The 19,381-nt window shown below is 42.5% G+C and overlaps 1 protein-coding gene across 1 annotated transcript in view; it reads left to right on the plus strand.

Annotated features, from left to right (window-relative positions):
* The window catches only part of TTN (titin), a 371,903-nt gene that overhangs the window by 107,972 nt on the left and 244,550 nt on the right, over nucleotides 1–19,381 (plus strand). Inside the window, 25 exon segments of the mRNA XM_048484469.1 lie at nucleotides 891–1,454; nucleotides 1,893–2,174; nucleotides 2,275–2,553; nucleotides 6,685–6,963; nucleotides 7,061–7,339; nucleotides 7,607–7,894; nucleotides 8,014–8,292; nucleotides 8,418–8,699; nucleotides 8,808–9,086; nucleotides 9,174–9,452; nucleotides 9,556–9,834; nucleotides 9,970–10,257; nucleotides 10,387–10,665; nucleotides 10,847–11,128; nucleotides 11,231–11,509; nucleotides 11,638–11,916; nucleotides 12,016–12,294; nucleotides 12,425–12,712; nucleotides 12,937–13,215; nucleotides 13,450–13,731; nucleotides 16,399–16,677; nucleotides 16,792–17,073; nucleotides 18,201–18,479; nucleotides 18,593–18,880; nucleotides 19,043–19,321. Coding sequence (XP_048340426.1) covers nucleotides 891–1,454; nucleotides 1,893–2,174; nucleotides 2,275–2,553; nucleotides 6,685–6,963; nucleotides 7,061–7,339; nucleotides 7,607–7,894; nucleotides 8,014–8,292; nucleotides 8,418–8,699; nucleotides 8,808–9,086; nucleotides 9,174–9,452; nucleotides 9,556–9,834; nucleotides 9,970–10,257; nucleotides 10,387–10,665; nucleotides 10,847–11,128; nucleotides 11,231–11,509; nucleotides 11,638–11,916; nucleotides 12,016–12,294; nucleotides 12,425–12,712; nucleotides 12,937–13,215; nucleotides 13,450–13,731; nucleotides 16,399–16,677; nucleotides 16,792–17,073; nucleotides 18,201–18,479; nucleotides 18,593–18,880; nucleotides 19,043–19,321 — 7,311 coding nt within the window.

Raw genomic sequence — 19,381 nt, forward strand, 5'->3', positions numbered from 1 at the left:
TTCTTTATAAACTCTGTTAGGCATATGCAATGTCCCTTCCTTTACAAGCAAGTCTCTCTAGCGACTGCAGGGCTATTGTAGGTTGGTGGGTAATTTTAGGAGTGGAGAGGTAATGGTAAGCAAATCAATTGTTTCCAAAGGCTTTTTGAAAGCCCTCTTTTTCACTTTACTTATAAACATTATTATATTCAGTAACATTAACATTTTCTGCTCCGTCAAAAATTATCTTTTAAATAATTCATCCAAACTATGAATTCCCTTGGTTACTTACTGATTTATCTTACTACTTGTATATGGAGATACCTGTGTTGTGGAAGAGTACAGCAAGAGAACCACCTTAAAATAAATGAAGACTATGTACTGGGGTTTCTATTACAATGAAAACAAGATATTGGTTGAAGATTTTTCATTATATTTTTGTAGAACTGTACACATCTTTTTCCTGGTGGACTCCATTTTGCTGCTTAACTCAGCAGCAATAGTACTTAAAATACTTAAAATAGTAATTTGAGAATCTAATTTGGCAATGAAAACCCTCTTGTCTCCTGAAATTCTGACTTTTAAGTCAACCAGTTTTTAAAGGTTTCATATTACAGCCAATGATCTTCATGATAATAACTATAATGGATATTTTTGACTATTGGGGAATCTTCATTCCATATTAATGTATTGTCGAAGGCTTTCTGGCTGTTATACTGAGCAGTACTTCTTGGCCCCTTAAGACTGAAGGATGGCATACAAATATAAGATGGCTAATCCAGTTAATCTTCATTCCATATTGTTTTTAACCAGTGTAATGCATGGGTATGGGGATAGCATCTTTGCCTCCTAACTAAAATAACCATCGTACTAGCCAATGCAATGTCAACTTGGCATCATTTGTTTTGCAGAAGCGTTTCCTCCAACTTTTCTAACCAGACCTGAGTCTATTACGACTTTTGTGGGTAAGAGCGCCCGATTCCTCTGTACGGTGGCAGGCACCCCAGTGATAGACACAGTATGGCAGAAGGACGGCGCTGCCATTTCTTCTTCGGAACACTGCAAGATTTCATCTGCTGACAACAAGCACACTTTAGAAATAGCCCACCTTGCAGTAAATGACAGAGGCACATACACTTGCAAAGCTTCAAACAAGTTTGGAGCAGACATCTGTCAGGCGGAACTAGGTATTATTGATAAGCCACATTTCATTAAGGAGCTGACTGCTGTTCAGTCTGCTGTCAATAAGAAAATACACCTTGAATGTCAAGTGGATGAAGACCGGAAAGTTACGGTGTCATGGAGCAAGGATGGAAACAGAATACCTCCCGGCAAAGATTACAAGATTTTCTTTGAAGACAAAATAGCATCACTTGAGATCCCTCTGTCTAAACTTAAAGATTCAGGAACATATGTCTGCACTGCTTCGAATGAAGCTGGAAGTAGCACTTCTTCGGCAACTGTAACCATCAGAGGTAAGACAATCTTTGCTCTAACTTTATGCTTTTTAAGCTCTCTTGTTAAACAGCGGTCTCTGGATTGGACTGTCCATTAAGTAGGTGGTCAGATTTCAAAGGGAAATAGTCAGATCTGTTACATCATTCTTCAAACTTAATGTGCTGTTTCTATGTCTATAATATCAATCTTTTTTATAGGTGTCCCTGTCTTTACTGAGATTTCTGTCTGCGTTGCATCAGTGTGCATACTCTTCAACTATTGGCTAAAGTCTGTCATTTTATTTTTTCTCTCTTTAAATAAGTCTTAGCTGCCGTTTTAACAAAAGTAGGGTTTGGCGTAATGCCAAGTATTGGAATATGGTCCAAGCTCGCTTCCGAAAAGCTTGACGTTTAATCCTCATATCGATTTGCTCTTCCAGGGTATCACATTTCATTCTTTCTGCACTCTTCCTTTAGAGCCACCATCGTTTTTGAAGAAAGTGGACCCCTCTTACTTGTTGACTCCAGGAGAGTCAGCCCATCTTCAGTGCAAAATCAAAGGGTCTCCTGAGATCCAGGTTACATGGTTCAAAAATAACAAAGAAATTAGAGAAAGCGACACACACACGATATCCTTTGCCAACAATGTGGCTGGTTTAGACATTTCCAGTGTGAAAGTTGACGACAGTGGAAGCTACTCATGTGAAGCAGTTAATGATGCTGGGAGTGACAGCTGTAGCACTGAAATTGTTGTCAAAGGTTGGTTCGTAAACCCATGGCTAATTTTCTTTTAGGGGTGCTCTGTTCTGCGCATTTCGTCCATCACTAACCCTTTGTTGATGCTTTGATGATTTTATAGAACCCCCAACTTTCATCAAAACTCTTGAGCCGGCTGAAATAGTGAGAGGATCAAATGCCACTCTTCACTGTGAGGTTTCTGGTACTGGACCGTTCGAAATCAGTTGGTTCAAAGACAAGAAGCAAATTCGCAGTAGTAAAAAATACAGGTTGACTGTCCAAAAGTCTCTTATCTCTCTGGAGATTTCTTCATTTAATAGTGCAGATGTTGGTGAATATGAATGTGCCGTAGCAAATGAAGTCGGAAAATGCATTTGCAGTGCGTCGTATATCCTGAAAGGTCAGTGAGTAAAAGTTTTAAAACTCTTCTAATGGTTCAAAAATGGAAAACTTGTCTTTCTTTATAACAGATTGCTCTCTTTTGGTCATCCTTTTTCTTTCTGTATCTTGTCGACTTAATACGGTGCTCCCCAACATGGCGCCTGCATGTACCATGTTGCTCACTGATGGGTTTCCTGGGGGCCCTTTGCTTCTTTCTGTTTTCTCCATCTTACTAGAACAGGAGATGCTTCAGAAGAATCCTACAGACATCACTAAATGGGAAGCACCCAATGAGAAGCAGCCACCACTACTGAAGGAAGATGCTTGGCTTACAATTTCCCAACCTTTGTCCCCCAAAACCCCATGGGAGTCATTTTGTGCTGGTGTCCACACCCTGTAATCAAAATTCCAGATGTGCTGAAAGATCAGCAAGATTACGGAGTGTAATATCTGCTACCGCATCCCTAAACCCAGAAGTGAAGGCAAAGACCAGACTTCACTAAAATCAATAAAGTTGATTTGAAATGATAAACCTATGTTCATTCTGCACAGCACAAATAAGATGTCCTAAGGACACACACAAAAAAGCATCTTGGTGAGGAACTCCCGTAAGACAGTTTTTCCCCCCAAAAAACATCCTTAGGGGACACACCTTTTTTTATTTCCAGCTCCAAGCTCCAGTCCTTATTTTGGAAGATGCAAGAAGCTGGAGTGACTTTTTTTCCCTTTCCAAAATCATCTTCGCAAGCACATCTTCAAGCCGCTTCGGCTGTGTGTGGAGTTCAGGAGCTCAGGAGGCATCTTATGTTTCCCGCCCAACTGGTAATCTCTGGCCAGTTTCAGCTTGCTCCTGACTTTTTGTGTGCTGCTGAAAGGATTCTCCTGCCTCCATTTGCTGAAGGTTGCCCCAGGACACTTGTTCTGCAGGCTCTGATTGTGGGTTCCTTTTCAGCCTGAAGAGTACATAGTTGTATTCAGTTGGTCCTGCCAATTCTGGCAATATATAATTTTTCTATTTTTGAAGGAGCTGTATTCGAAGATACACAGACATGAATATGAGAATCTTAGCCACTTGGAAAACTGTTCTATAATTGAAAAACACTGGGTAGATCTGCCCTCTGTGGACCATCTTTGTTTACATGGTCCATGGAGGGCAGGTCAACCTAATGCTTTTCAATGGGCAGTAGACCCATTTTATCAGTGGCTAAGATTCTTGTATTTGTGTCTGCATATCTTCGACTAAAGCTCCTCCAAAAAAAATTTAAAAATGAAAACTATATATTGCCAGGACGGGCAGGACCAACTGAATACAACTATGTACTCTTCAGGTTGAAAAGGCACCCATGATCAGAGCCTGCAGAGCAAACATCCTGGGACAACCTTCAGCAAATGGAGGCAGGGAGAATCCCTTCAACAGCACACAAAATGGTGGGCGCAAGCTGAAACTGATCAGAGAGATTACCAGTTGGGTGGGGGAAAGTCTCTTTTCTCCTCTGATCCCTGTGCTGTCCAGAACAAACATAAGAGGCATATTTTTAAAGGCATTCCCAAATGTCTAATTTGGCATGTGCAGAGTAAAAGAAGAAGTCGCCTCTGTTTAAGATGTCCCCCAAACATCTTTTTTGTGCTGTGCAGAGTGGACCCGTCATTAACCAGAATTCTCATTTGCATTACAAATGCCTTTCTTCACATTTCTATTCCACTTCATCAGTACTTACCTTTTTGTATTTAGGAGTGAAAAGGTGAAACTGCTCTTACCCTTCTATAATGAGCAAAACATTAGCAAGTTAAGCATAATCTAAATTTATTCATTTCTTGACATGTATCTATGAATGGGAAAAAAGAGATATTTGTTTTTCACTCAGTTAAAATAGACAGGTCTTAACAAAGACCAAAAGACTGTCCTAACAAGTGAGATAATCTCCTCCCCACTCTGCATCACACTGTTACTTCCCCAATCAGCATCCAGGAGACCACAGCCAATCAGGTGGCTCCTCCTGTTACTAGGCCTCCAGGGTTCACTCTGAAGATAAACAGCATTTTCTTTAACCAGAACTGCACTTTTAAAATCATATTTCACACTGCTCTTACCCTTCCATAATGAACAGAACATTTGCAAGTTAAGCGCAATCTAAATTTACTCATTTCTTGGCTTGTATCTGTGAATGGGTTAAAAATAATGAGCATTGAGGAATTTCCTGACCAGAAGAGTGATTGAACAAAGTCACTCACTCTGATTGCCTAAATGGGAAATCCTTCCTTTTTTATAACTGACCCACCCCCAGCAGGCCAATCCTTCAGTGCACTGTTAAATATAGATGAAAATATTTGTTCCCGCCCCCACCACCCTCTTGGCTCTTGTTCAGAGGAATTCCAGCTTTAGTCACAACACAGAAGTTTTACTTCCTACATCTCTCTGAGGAGCAAGTCCTAGTTTCTTAATTAGTTTGTACTTGACCCTCCCTATTTTCGTCCTTGGTGGTTTAGCCGAACATCTGGGAGATATCAAGAATTTACATGTCTTTCATCAAATAACCTTCTGCCTGCATATTCGTCTTATCCAAGGGAGGGGGCTGAATCCACTTGTGGGAGTGGCACATAGCCATGCTGGCAGATTTGCCCTCCCCAGGGTACTTGCCCCGGCAGAGGGGCGTTTCTGCCAGTGTGCGGCCACCACAGCCCTCCCTACCACTGGGACATGGTGTTGGATTCCACATCAGCAATCAGGGCCCCTGCCACTGCTGGCATAGTGGGGTGGGGTGGGGGCATGGTCAGGGGAAGAGCTGGCATTAGTTGACTCCCTCTGGGCCTTTGCTGGCATCATGCTGGCAGCCCTGCCCTTGGATTTATGTCACCAAAGAGGTGGCATAAACCCATTCAGCCCAATAAAGGGTTCTTGGCAGCAGAGAGGCTTTTTTTTACTGTTCAAGCTTCCCCACACTACTAGGGAGTCTCCATGGGAATGGCAGGGCGGCATGTTGGGGCCGCAGCCCACTGCCAGCGAGTTTGGATGGAGCTATCCAGCAGTAACAAATTTTCTAACCTCCTTCTGGAGGCAGATATCCATAAAGGATGTTGGCCTATGGATTGATCGCAGAAGTCACTGCCCCAGAAAGAATCATAGATTTGGAAGACACCCCAAGGACCATCAAGTCCAACCCCCTGAAATGCAAGAACACACAATCAAAGCACTCCTGTCAAATGGCCATCCAGCTTCTGTTTAAAACCTCCAAAGAAGGAGACTCCACCACACTTCGAGGTAGTGCATTCCATGGTCGAACAACCCTTACTGTCAGGAAGTTTTTCCTGATGTTTAGGTGGAATCTGTTTTCCTTCACCTTGAACGCATTACTCATGGTCTAGTCTCTGGAGCAGCAGAAAACAAGCTTGCTCCCTCACCAACATGACATCCCTTCAGATATCTAAACATGGCTATCATGTCACCTCTTAACCTTCTCTTCACCAAACTAAACATGCCCAACTCCCCAAGTCTTTCCTTGTAGGGCATGGATTCTAGACCTTTTTTCATTTTTGTCGCCCTCCTCTGGACCTTTCCAGTTTGTCAATATCCTTCTTGAATTATAGTGCCCGGAACTGTACACAATATTCCAGGCGAGGCAGGGATGCAGCAAGGGGGGAAAGCGCCTGGCGCACTGGTGCGTCCTCCGCCCCTGCCATGCCCCCATCCACCCCATCCCACCTGGATCGCCCCTGGAATGCCCTCGCCACACACCTGCAGGGGCGCAAGCCCAATGCATCGTGTGCACCCCCGCCCCCTTGGAGCTACGCCTCTGAGGTGAGGTCCAACCAATGTAGAACAGAGAGGTACAATTACATCCCTTGTACTCCTATTGATACAGCCCAGAATCACATTGACTTTCTGTGCTTTCTGTAGATTTACTCCTTCATTCTACCCCATCCTAATGGGCTTTCAGGAGCAATGTTGGGAGAGCAAAGTTGGTTATGCTAATAATGGAAAGGCAGGACAGCTTTGCTCCATATGTGGAAAATCTCATTCCATTAGCAGCCATCTAGATCTTGCCTTCCCTAAAAGAACTCTTTAATTCCCTGTTAAAAGGTTGAAATGCAGCACCTAGTTGTGTGATGCAGTAATAACAGATGAGTTGTTTTTGTGTTTCTTTAAAATTAGAACCTCCATCTTTTGTTAAGAAAATTGAAGACGTTACAGCACTTGCAGGAGACACAGTTACCTTACAAGCGGCTGTGAAAGGATCAGATCCTATTTCGGTAATGTGGATGAAGGGGAAAGATGTTATTAAAGAAGATAACAAAGTCAAAGTGACCTTTGAAAACGGCATTGCAACTCTACAAATCTCAGATGTCCAAATTAGTTCTGGTGGTAAATACACATGTCTAGCTGAGAATGACGCAGGAAGTCAAACATGCTTTGGACAATTATCAGTTAAAGGTCAGCCTAGGAACATTTTTAACATCACACAGTTCTTCCTTTATTAGGGTGGTATTTCTATTTGCTCAGCAATGACTGCAATTTAATTTTGTTATAGAACCTGCCACCATTCTTGAGAAAGCAGAGCTAATTGAGGTGACCGCCGGAGATCCAGCCACTCTGGAATATACTGTTGCAGGCACTCCAGAGTTAAAAACAAAATGGTTCCAAAATGGAAATCCTCTGGTTTCTAGCAAAAAATACAGAATCAGTTTTAAGAACAACATCGCTCAGCTAAAATTTTACACCACTGAACTCCAGGATAGTGGCGAATACACCTTTGAAGTTGCTAATGACGTTGGACGCAGTTCATGCACCACTATGGTTACTGTGTTAGGTTGGTACCTTTCTTTTGGACTAAAGAAAACATGGCCCCTTCCGCACATGCAGAATAATGCACTTTCATTCCACTTTTAGTTCACTTTGCAGCTGTGCAGAACAGCAAAATTCACTTTCAAACCATTGTGAAAGTGGATTGAAAGTGCATTATTCTGCATTTGCAGAAAGGGCCTATGACTCTAATTTGGAACACAAAAAAATAAGAATATTCCTAGAATATTTTTCTTATCTATTGGTTTTCTGTCTTTGCTCTGCTTCAAAACAGATCGTACCCTTCCTCCATTCTTCACGAAACCCTTGCGGAATGCCGACAGTGTAGTTGGTGGCTCCTGCCGCCTAGATTGCAAAGTTTCAGGCTCTCTTCCGTTGACCGTTTCTTGGTTCAAACATGACAAAGAGATCAAAACTGGTGCAAAATACTCAGTGCAATATGAAGATGGTTCCGCATCTTTGGAAATTAAACATCTGGATACTAGTGATGTAGGGGTGTATTCCTGCAGAGCCAAAAACTCGGCAGGAAGTAAAGAAAGCCATAGTACATTGACTGTGAAAGGTTTGAAATCTTCTTTTGCTTTCTTTTCTCAGTGTTCTTTTCTAATCATTTCTTTTCCAAACCGTTTAAATTGAAGCCACTTAGATCTTTTAAACTGTTTCTTTTTAAACAATGTCTAGAGCCACCTTGCTTCACAGCAGAGCCAGAATCCCAAGAAGCAGTGCCTGGGTCAACAGTGCGTTTGAAGAGTGCCTTTAAGGGAGCGGCGCCACTCTCTGTACAGTGGTTTAAGGGTGATGCTGAGCTAACCACTGGTGGAGCTTGTTACATCTTGACAGAAGCTTTATCAAGTTATTTGGAACTTTACGCCGTAAAGCCTACGGATTCGGGTGGCTATACTTGCAAAGTCAGCAATGTGGCTGGCTCAGTTGCGTGCTGTGCAAACTTGTTTGTGAAAGGTTTGCATTTTCTTTCTCTTACAACAGTATCTTTGAGGGGTGATCTAAGATTCTGGTGTGTTGCCCCTTCTTGTTCTTGAACCTCTTTGTACAACTCTTCATAATAACATTTCTTAATTCCACAGAACCTGCTACCTTTGTGGAAAGGCTTGAACCATCACAGTTGTTTAAGAAAGGAGACTATGCCCAGTTGGCATGTAAAGTCACGGGTACCCCTGAAATTAAAATCTTTTGGTTCAAGGATGACAGGGAAATTAAAGATGGGGACAAGTACAAGTTGTCTTTGGTGGACTCCACAGCTGTACTCAAACTGTTGGATGTTGGAATTGAAGACAGTGGTGAATACACTTGTGAGGCAAAAAATGACGCTGGCAGAGACACCTGCAGTAGTGTTGTGGCAGTAAAAGGTCTGTGTGGAAGTCCACCTTCTTCATATTTCTCAATATTCTGGTGTACCTATAAAAAGGTTCCAAAAACAAGTAATAAATTCCCACCCTTTTTCTTTTCTACTGTAGAGTCGCCTTATTTTACCAAACAATTTGAACACAGGGAAGTGTTAAAAGACTCAGATGTTATACTGGATTGTGAGGTGTTAGGTACACCTCCATTTGAAGTTTATTGGCTAAAAGACAACAAACCTGTGAGAATCAGTAGAAAACACAGGATAACCACCGAGGACTCCTTGATTAGCCTCCAGGTTTTCAAGTTTGACTCTTCCGATGTGGGTGAATACCAGTGCAGGGTAACAAATGATGTAGGAAGCTGTGTCTGTAGCTCTGAAGTAACTCTGAAAGGTTAGTAGCACTTAGAACATTTTGCTATATCCTTTATTTCAACATTGGTTTGAGGCTGATACTCACCAGACTTCTATTTTTTGATAGAACCCCCACACTTTGTGAAGAGGATTGAAAATTTTAGCTCACTTAGAGGAGGCACAGTTGTGTTTCAGGCAACCATCAAAGGCTCTACGCCAATCACAGTTTCGTGGCTGAAAGATAATGATGACATTGTTGAAGACGATAACACAAAAATGACTTTTGTGAACAGTGTGGCTACCCTCATGCTCAGGGCTATTGAAGTGAAGCATGATGGGAAATACTTCTGCCAGGCTAAAAATGACGCAGGAATCCAAAGATGTTCTGCTTTGCTAACAGTGAAAGGTTGGTTTAGCCTGCTCTCTTGTCCTCCATATTTGTAATTTACGTTTAGTCAATAGTACATTTCGACTTCCACAACTCATATGTATTTCCGTATTTATCACAGAGCCAGCCACAATCACTGATAAAGCTGTCTCAATTGACGTCACAGACGGTGACCCAGCCACCTTGCAGTGTAGATTTTCAGGAACTAAAGACATCACTGCCAAGTGGTTCAAAGATGGAAAGGAGTTGACACTGGGACACAAATATAAAATCAGTGTGACTGATACGGTCTCTGTGCTAAAGATTGTTTCTACAGAGAAGAAAGATAGTGGAGAATACACATTTGAGGTTCAAAATGATGTTGGAAGCAGCAGCTGTAAAGCCAGCATTAATGTGTTAGGTTTGTATTTTATATCCCTCTTTTCCTGGAGGCGAGAGGTTGACTCCACAGTTACATTTAAAAAAAAATTGATACCAAATGCTAGCAGAGTAGCAACTATATCTAATACATTGATCTTTGTTCTGTCCTGGGCAGATCTGATCATACCACCTAAATTCACCAAAAAGTTGAAGAAAATGGACAGCATTAAGGGTTCTTTCGTACATCTTGAGTGTATAGTGTCTGGTTCCCACCCAATAAGTATTCAGTGGTACAAGGATGACCAAGAGATAAGTGCTAGTGAAAAGCACAAGTATTCTTTCCATGATAACACGGCATTCTTGGAGATCAACCAACTGGAAGGTGCAGACAGCGGGTCTTATACCTGTGAGGCCACAAACAAAGCAGGGAGCAACCAGTGCAGTGCACATTTGACAGTCAAAGGTTTGGACATCTTACTTTTCTTTCTCTCCAGCAGCACATTTGGCTTCTTTTTTAAGAACAGGAACAGGTCATTCTGAAACGATTTCCTTCCTTTCCCTCTGTTTCTCCCTACCCCTGCACTCTTTGTAGAACCCCCATCTTTTGTGGAAAAGCCACAGTCGCAAGACGTCATACCCGCTTCCAGAGTCCAGCTCAAAGCCCTGGTCAGCGGCACTCCTCCTATACAAATAAAGTGGTTCAAAGATAGCAAAGAGCTGCTTTCTGGAGCCTCTCGGTCGGTTTACAAAGACGACACTTCGAGCGTACTAGAACTCTTTTCAGCCAAGACATCTGATTCAGGGAACTACATCTGCCAAATAAGCAACAACGTCGGGTCAACAACCTCCAAAGCAACACTATTTGTCAAAGGTCTGCTGGTTTTTTTTGCCCTGTGGTGTTATAGTTGCATTTCTGGCTAATGCAATCTTGACAAAAGTTACACCCTTCTAAGCCCGTTGGAAGGGTATAACTCTGCTTCTGACTATACTATATATTTTCAAATGGCAGTTATTGTGTTTTAATTTTTCCTTTTTTTTAATTCCTATTTTAGAGCCCCCTAGGTTTGTTCAGAAGCCAAGCCCTGTAGTTGTACTGAGGGAAGGACAATCTACCGTTTTTGAATGCCAGGTGGCTGGAACACCTGAAATCCATGTTACATGGTACCTTGATGGCAATGAAATAGTGGACCATGCTAAATACGGAGTCTTCTTTGCAGACAATATTGCCACTTTTAATGTCAGCAGTGCTAAAGTGGAAGATAGTGGAACTTACGTTTGTGAGGCTCACAACGAGGCAGGTAGCGAGAGCTGCAGCATCGAACTGAAAGTGAAAGGTTAGTTGGGAGAACCCTTTTCTCCTTCACTGTCCATTCGGTTGGATTCCACCACCACTTCCCATCATCTGAGGCTGTTCTGTTTTTTCCCCCTTAATCTAGAACCTCCCACATTCATACGAGAATTGAAATCCGTGGAGGTAGTGAAGGGTTCTGATGCCATTTTAGAGTGCGAAGTCCAAGGGACTCCTCCTTTCGAAGTCACCTGGCTGAAAAACAACAAGGAGATCCGAAGCGGCAAAAAATACGCCACGATTGATAAAGAATCTGTATTTGCCCTTCAGATAGTGAACTGTGATCTTCAAGACGCTGGGGAATACCAGTGTATTATATCTAACGAGGCGGGTAGCTGCTCTTGTAGCACCAGCGTCAGTTTGAAAGGTCAGTTCGGCAACTTGAGTAGTGGGGAAAAGCTACAAAATATTCCAGTTTTCTTTCTCGTTCACTTTAACTAAACTTTTAAGCCTTTCCCCCCCATCTTTATTCTGGGTTATTTCTTTAAAACGCAGAACCCCCCTCCTTCATCAAGAAGTTAGAAAACGTTCACGCTGTTTTGAAAAGCTCTGCCATATTTCAATGCACTGTGACTGGCTCTCAGCCTTTGACAGTGACTTGGATTAAAGATGAAAGAATTCTTGAAAACGACGAAGTTTTCCACAGTACCTTTGAGAACAACGTGGCCAGGTTGAAGATCCAGAAGGTTGACCTCAGTCTCAGCGGGAGGTACACCTGCCAGGCAAAGAACGAGTCAGGCATTGAAAAGTGTTTCGCTTTACTTTTAGTGCAAGGTTTGTGAACTTTCCGTTCTACCCTTGAAACTTCCATTCTTCATCCTGTGGTATAGAGGGAGAACTTCCATTTATTCACACTTCCAATTCTTCCTGCAGAACCTGCTCAGATCATAGAAAAGGCTAAATCAGTTAAAGTGACTGAAAAGGATCCAGTGACTTTGGAATGTACTGTGGCTGGGACTCCAGAGCTCCAAGTGAAATGGTTCAGAGATGGCAAACAGCTCATGCCCAGTAGATATTACACTATGAGTTTTGATAATAACGTGGCCAGGTTCAGACTTGAATCAGTCATGAAGGAGGACAGTGGAACATACATTTTTAAGGTTGAAAATGATTTTGGAAGCAGCACTTGTGAGGCGGTCTTGACCGTACTAGGTTTGTATTTTGTTTCACAAAATTAGCTGTTTGTTCCTACCAGTATTTAATTGTCCGTGTGTTTGGTAAAGGAAATGAAAGCAAGGGATCTGATACTACTTGCCTTTTCCCCTCTCCTCCTCTTGGGCAGGTCAATCGATCCCTCCTTCGTTTACCAAAAAGTTAACCAAAAAGGATAAAATTCTGGGATCATCTATTCATATGGAGTGTAAAGTCTCTGGCTCGCTTCCGATTACGGCTAAATGGTATAAAGATGGAAAGGAGATATCCGACAGTGCCAAATACAGGAGTTTATGCCATGAGAATACGGTATCACTAGATATTAACAACTTAGAGTTGGCAGATTCTTCAAATTACACTTGCAGCGTGACGAACGTTGCCGGCAGCGACTCGTGTAGCTCCGTCTTAACAGTAAAAGGTTTGGAGTTCTTTTGTCTTCTTTCTATACTCTTCACAGCGTAAATCTTTTGGTCACCTTCTACAAACGCTATCTTAAGAATATCTTTGAAATCAACTGCCATTTAAAGATGGTCATAGACAACTTACATTTCCTTATAATCTTCTCTTGATTGTTTAGCATGTCTTCCCAGGCTACTTTGCGTCAAACTTAACTATTTTTTCTTTCTTTCTTGAAACCTCTAGAACCACCAAGCTTTCTGGTAAAACCTGAAAGCCAGCAAGCTGTACCTGATTCGACGGTAGAGTTTAAAGCTGTTTTAAAGGGAACACCTCCTTTTAAGATAAAATGGTTTAAAGAAGACTTAGAGCTTGTGTCAGGACCTAACTGTTTGTTTGGGGTTGAAGGGTCAACTGGTTTCTTAAATCTTTACTCAGTGGATGCATCGAAAAGCGGGCATTATACTTGCCAAGTTTCCAATGATGTTGGAAGTGATTCTTGCACAACAGCACTAAGCATAACAGGTGTGCTATTTTCTCGTTTGTTCTGTGTGCTCTTTTCTTCAGCTGCTTTCTTTTTTTTGCATACGTTTCTAGATTTTCTTTTCTTGCTGTACACTGCTAGAAGTTCTTGACATGGGATAGTTATCCTGTTAGATTCTCTGTCCCTGCTTCTCTCCCCTGTTATTTCATATGACTCCAGATATGACTCCTTTTCTCTACTTATCTTACTTTCATATATTCTGTTTTATTTCTTAGAACCTCCCAAATTCGTTAAGAAGCTAGAACCATCTAAAGTCGTGAAACAGGGCGACTCCGCACGACTCGAATGTAAAATCAGTGGCTCTCCAGAAATCAAAGTGGTATGGTACAGAAACGACACTGAGCTCCATCCTGGTGAAAAATTCCAGATGTCTTTCCTAGATTCTGTAGCAGTCATTGAAATGAGACATCTGGCGGCAGAAGATAGTGGAGATTACATATGTGAAGCTCAGAATCCTGCTGGCCGGGCAAGCTGCAGTACAAAATTTTTAGTAAAAGGTTAGAACACATCATTTCACAAGGTTGCCATCCATCCAAAATGGATGAAGTGATCTTCTTCTTGTAGTGTTATCCTATGATGCCACATTTCGGACATATTTAGTTAAGATAATGGCCTAATTTTCATCTTGCCAAACCTAATCTCAAATATTCAGTTTCAGCATAATTTTAAACAGGAGTGTATCCATTAGGATTATATTGTCAGCCTTGCCAAAATTGTAAGAAACCATTAATCACTGACTATGGCCCTTTTCCCACTTACCTTAAGCCCCGCGCTACTCTCCGCAAGTAGCTGCCATCCCACTGTAGTATTTTCTAACGCTGGTAGCCGTTCTATGCGCCCGCCAGCCGCGGCATCCCTGGCTATGGCATGGAAAACGGCGCGCTTTGATGACCCCAAGACAGAGCTGCCATGGGGTCGGGGACGTTTCCTAGATGCGCGCTTAGGGATGCCAAGGCCAGAGCAGCGCGCAGCAACAGCAGCAGCAGGAGAAGTGGGGAAAGGCCCATAGTACCAAAACTCTTTGCTGGTTCAAGGTGGAGCAGTGGCTCAGTAGGAAAACATCTTCTTGGCATACAGAAGGTCCCAGGTTAATCCCCCCGCCATTCCCACTTGGAAAGTCCTCTACCTGGGACCCCAGAAAGCCGCTGTCTCATATCCTTGAGAGGAGCAGTGCAGGTAGAAGAGCCTGGGCAGAGGGATCAGTTAGACAAGACTCCCATCAGGTAGCAGGTCTAGAGAATCAGGGGGTAATGGTCCTAGGACTGGTAGATGTTTTGAAAGAAACAAAGATCAGAGGTTAGAGTGGTAAAAAGAAAGGAAATCGTGAAGAGCAAAAGGCAAGTCTATGTGGCCAAGACCTGAAACGAAGACCAAAGTCCACAAAATGGGGTGGATCCAGTGCAAAATCTCCACCTGGGCTAGAGCTCTTGCACCATCACAGATGCAATGAAAAGACTGCAGTAGCTGCAGGCACTGACTGATTGTCTCCCCAGTTATGCTTCTGCTTGTGTAACCAAGATCTTGTGCAGGTGGAACTACATTCAAGCCATTGAACTGAAATAACTGATTTAATTTAGGGTTGCAGCATGAAATGCAAGGCTGAACTGACCATTTCCTAGTGGATGTGTTGGTGTGGAGAAAGGCTTACAAGAAATGCTTGCTTAAAAGCACCTTGTGCCTTCCTTACACTACTCCGCTGATGCAGGCAGCCTAATCAACCTCAGCTCTAGCGTCATCTTTAAAGCAGTGGCGTGGGGAGCAGCAGTGGCGTAGGAGGTTAAGAGCTTGTGTATCTAATCTGGAGGAACCGGGTTTGATTCCCAGCTCTGCCGCCTGAGCTGTGGAGGCTTATCTGGGAAATTCAGATTAGCCTGTGCACTCCCACACATGCCAGCTGGGTGACCTTGGGCTAGTCACAGCTTCTTGGAGCTCTCTCAGCCCCACCTACCTCACAGGGTGTTTGTTGTGAGGGGGGAAGGGCAAGGAGGTTGTAAGCCCCTTTGAGTCTCCTGCAGGAGAGAAAGGGGGGATATAAATCCAAACTCTTCTTCTTCTTCTTAATTTGAAAAAAATATTCCTTTCTACTAACAGGGAGATCATTTAACAGTAAGTGGCCACAGGATGACCTGACAGACTGCAAATGAAGCTGGCTCAAAGCCCTGAATTTTGATCTGGTTCTGAATTAACTTACGTTGCCTTCACTGAAATAATTTTCTTTCTGTACCATAAAGGGACCAGGTTAACCTGATCTCGTCAGATCTCAGAAGATAAATAGGCTTGGCCCTGGGGTTAGTCCTTGAATGGGAGACCACCAAGGAATACCAGGGTTGCTGGGCAGAGGAAGACAATGGCAAACCAACTCTGTTAGTCTCTTGCCTTGAAAACCCTACTGGGTTGCCATAGGTTGGCTGCAACTCGATGACACTTTGCACACACACAGCATATCCTTTCTCTGCTGAAAAAGTTGCAAGCAATTCGGTGTTGGTCTACTGCAGCGAAATAAAACAAAACCCAGCAGCATTTAGAAGACCAAAAACACTGATTTCAATAATACTAGCTTTTGTGAGTCAATAATACTAGCTTTTGTGAGTCTCAAGTCAACCTAATAATAGCTGAAGAAGTGAGCAGTGACTGACAAAAGCTCATATTGAAACAAATGTTCTTAGTCATTTAGGTGCCACTGGACTTTTGTTCTACTTTCCTCTCAAAGCACTGGTGAAAAAACCATACCTCTACTTTTGGGTTGTCTTAGCCGTAGTCCAGTATAAGAGGAATCTAATAGAATGCTTGTCAGTTTACCACGTTCGTGGCTTCATTTCACTTGGATATCTATCGACTACTTTTCTCCCCAATGGGGATCTAAAGTAGTTTACCACATCTTTCTCCCTTCCTGTCTTTTATTCTCAAAACAGCAACCTTGTGAGGTAGGTTAGGCTGAGAGACAGATGCCATGATAGAATGGGAATTTGAACCTGGGTCTCTAGAGAGACAATTTGCTACGAGAAAGTGATTTGAAGGAAACTAAAATATAGATTTTTTTAAAAAAATACACAAGGTACCATTTATCTAGCAATACATGTTTTCCCTTACTTATCTTTTAAACATTCTTTATGCCCCAGGGACTTTTCAAAAATGGCATCTGCTTCTTTTCTCTCTCTTTCTAGAACCTCCTGTGTTTAGCAGGAAACCGTCTCCCCTAGATACACTCAAAGGTACTGAAGTTAGCCTAGAGTGTGAAATTTCTGGGACGCCACCATTTGATGTGACATGGTATAAAGACAAGAGACAAATCCGCAGCAGTAAAAAATACAGGGTCACGTCGAAAAACTACCACGCAAGTGTTCACATTCTTAATGTCGAAGCTTCCGACATTGGTGAATATCAGTGCAAAGCGCAGAACGACGTAGGAAGTGACACTTGCATTTGTACTGTTAGACTGAAAGGTAAGTATTATCTACATGTCTGCAATGACATAAGATTCCTCGCCCATGGACAGCTGGAAGGAAAACATCTTACTTACTAGCATTCTTGACGGCCCTTGCCTCTTTCCTCTTCAGAACCACCGAAGTTTGTGACCAAAATAAACAGCCTTACTGTTGTGGTGGGCGAACCTATAGAGTTGCAAGCCACTGTGGAAGGCTCTCAACCCATTTCCGTCGTGTGGGTCAAGGACAAAGAAGACGTCATCCGAGAGAGTGAAAACACAACAATTACCTTTGTGGAAAATGTTGCCACGTTGCAGGTTGCCAAAGCACAACCAGCCAGTGCTGGGAAGTACATTTGTCAAATCAGTAACGATGCCGGAACCCGGGAATGCATGGCCATTTTAACAGTTTTAGGTTGGTAATCACATAAACCTGCCCCCCCCTTTTTTAAAAAAGTTATTTTCATGGCCCTTCTGAAGCTGACAGCTCATCTGAGGACGAGTTAACTGAAATTTGAAAGAGGTAGATAAGATACAGAATCTTGAGGCTATGAGACTTCCGATGTTCCAACAAAACATTTCACCTATCCTTTAGCACTCTATTAAGCTATTTTATAAAATAGTTACAACTTTGACAGTTCATACATCTAGAATTCAAGAAAACAATGTGGGTGATGTATATTGATTAGGAATAGTGATTGCTGAGACATGTAGGGCTGGATCTGGACGACATTGGCAATTTCTACCATATCCCCCCTTCCTGCTGCAGATCTCTTGGGGTCGTTCCTCAGGGTCCCCATCTATCCCCCAAGAGCAACATCTCATAGAGTCAGTGGGCTGCAGTGGGAGGGGGAGCCAGGAGAGTTCAGTTTTGCCACTTGGACATTTAACCTGGATCCAGTCCAATGTTTATATTTCATCCATAACTTCAGTATCTTACAATACATACTTTTTGATGTTAGGATCGTTGAACCATATGTTTATAGAGTGTAGTCCGAAGCAGAGTTACAGCCTTCTAAATCCATTTATTTAAATTGATTTAGAAGAGAATAGATAGTTCTTACACAGAATTCAAGCAATTATAGATTGGGCTATATGGTTCTGTTGCACTAAGTGAAGAAATTTCTACTTTATAAAGACTCCTTTAGTGTGGGACCTTTTCCAGTTGATGAAGTCTTTCCCTGGTAAATATTGCTCACTTAGCAGGAGAGAACCATTGGATCCAGTCCTAAAATTTTGCACATTGTTTAGACATGAAATTGCAGTGCTCCTGGAGATCTAGAGTGGGGCCCCATCAGCATAGCCTTTTGGAGATAAAAAGGGCACTCTCCTTTCTCCAAATGGGATCTGACCCCTTGTGAAAAGGAATATCTTTGCCTTTCCTCATTCCAAAGCTGGAAAATATAGCTTTGGAGCACCAGTTTTGCTGATGTTACCATTGAAACGTCTAATAAATTCAACATTTACGAGGAGTACTATTTCTATCCTACAGGGGGGGTATTATTTGCATCTTACAGAAGGATTTTACTTGTATCTTTGCAGAACCGGCAGTCATTGTAGAGAAGGCAGAACCCATGAAAGTCTCTGTAGGAGAGATTTGTACCTTAGAGTGCAAAGTAGGCGGAACACCTGAACTTTCAATTGGCTGGTTCAAAGATGGAAAAGAACTAACGAGTAGCCAAAAATATAAAATCACCTTCCACAACAAAGTGTCTACTCTTAAAATTCTTGATTCCGAAAAGGAAGACTCTGGCTTATACACTTTCGAAGTGCAGAACAATGTTGGCAGAAGCGGCTGCACAGCCTCAGTTGAAGTTCTAGGTCAGTTTCACCTTTTCTCTTCATAAAACCCTGCCTAGGATTCGGTGATCTCTTTTACTATACTCTTCCTGGGGGGGTCATCACTTTGTTTTGTTTTACTTCCTCTTGCACAGATCGGATCATTCCACCTTCTTTCACAAGGAAACTTAAAGAAACTTTCGGTGTTCTGGGTTCCTCTGTGGCTCTTGAGTGCAAAGTCGCGGGATCCCCACCCATTACTGTTGCCTGGTTTCAGAATGGACAGAAAATCGCCAGCGGGGAAAAATATCAAACCACCTTTTCAGACAATGTCTGTATTTTGCAAATCAGTTCTCTGAACTCTGACGATACAGGAACTTACACTTGTAAAGCTGCCAACGTGGCAGGTTCGAATGAGACTAGGGCTCGGTTGTCTGTACAAGGTCAGTATCTGGTGACTGGCTTCCATAATTTAACGTTAATCTTTCATCCTTGCAAAAAGTCTATTCTTGTGGTGACGTAATGGGGGCGGGAGGGAATATTCAGTTTTGTTTTATGCTTCCTTTTCATTAATCTGTAGTATTTTTTTTAACACGCTTATTCAGAACTACCCTCTTTTGAGAAGGAACCCGCATCTGCGGACGTTTTACCCGGCAGAAGTGTTACATTTACCGCTGTCATTAGAGGAACACCTCCATTTAAGGTGAACTGGTTTAGAGGGGTCACGGAACTCGTCCCGGGTGACAAGTGTAACATCTATTTTGAAGAATCTGTCACAGATCTGGAACTGTTGGATGTAGATCCGCTTCAGAGTGGAGAGTATACTTGCGTCGTGTCTAACGATGCTGGCAAAGTCTCTTGTACGACACATCTTTCTGTAAAAGGTTTGTACCAGATCACACATCCTTTCTCTTGTACACTGAAATGTTTGCACAGCACTTGAT

The sequence above is a fragment of the Sphaerodactylus townsendi genome, linkage group LG02 (assembly GCF_021028975.2).
Source record: "Sphaerodactylus townsendi isolate TG3544 linkage group LG02, MPM_Stown_v2.3, whole genome shotgun sequence".
Lineage (NCBI taxonomy): Eukaryota > Metazoa > Chordata > Lepidosauria > Squamata > Sphaerodactylidae > Sphaerodactylus > Sphaerodactylus townsendi.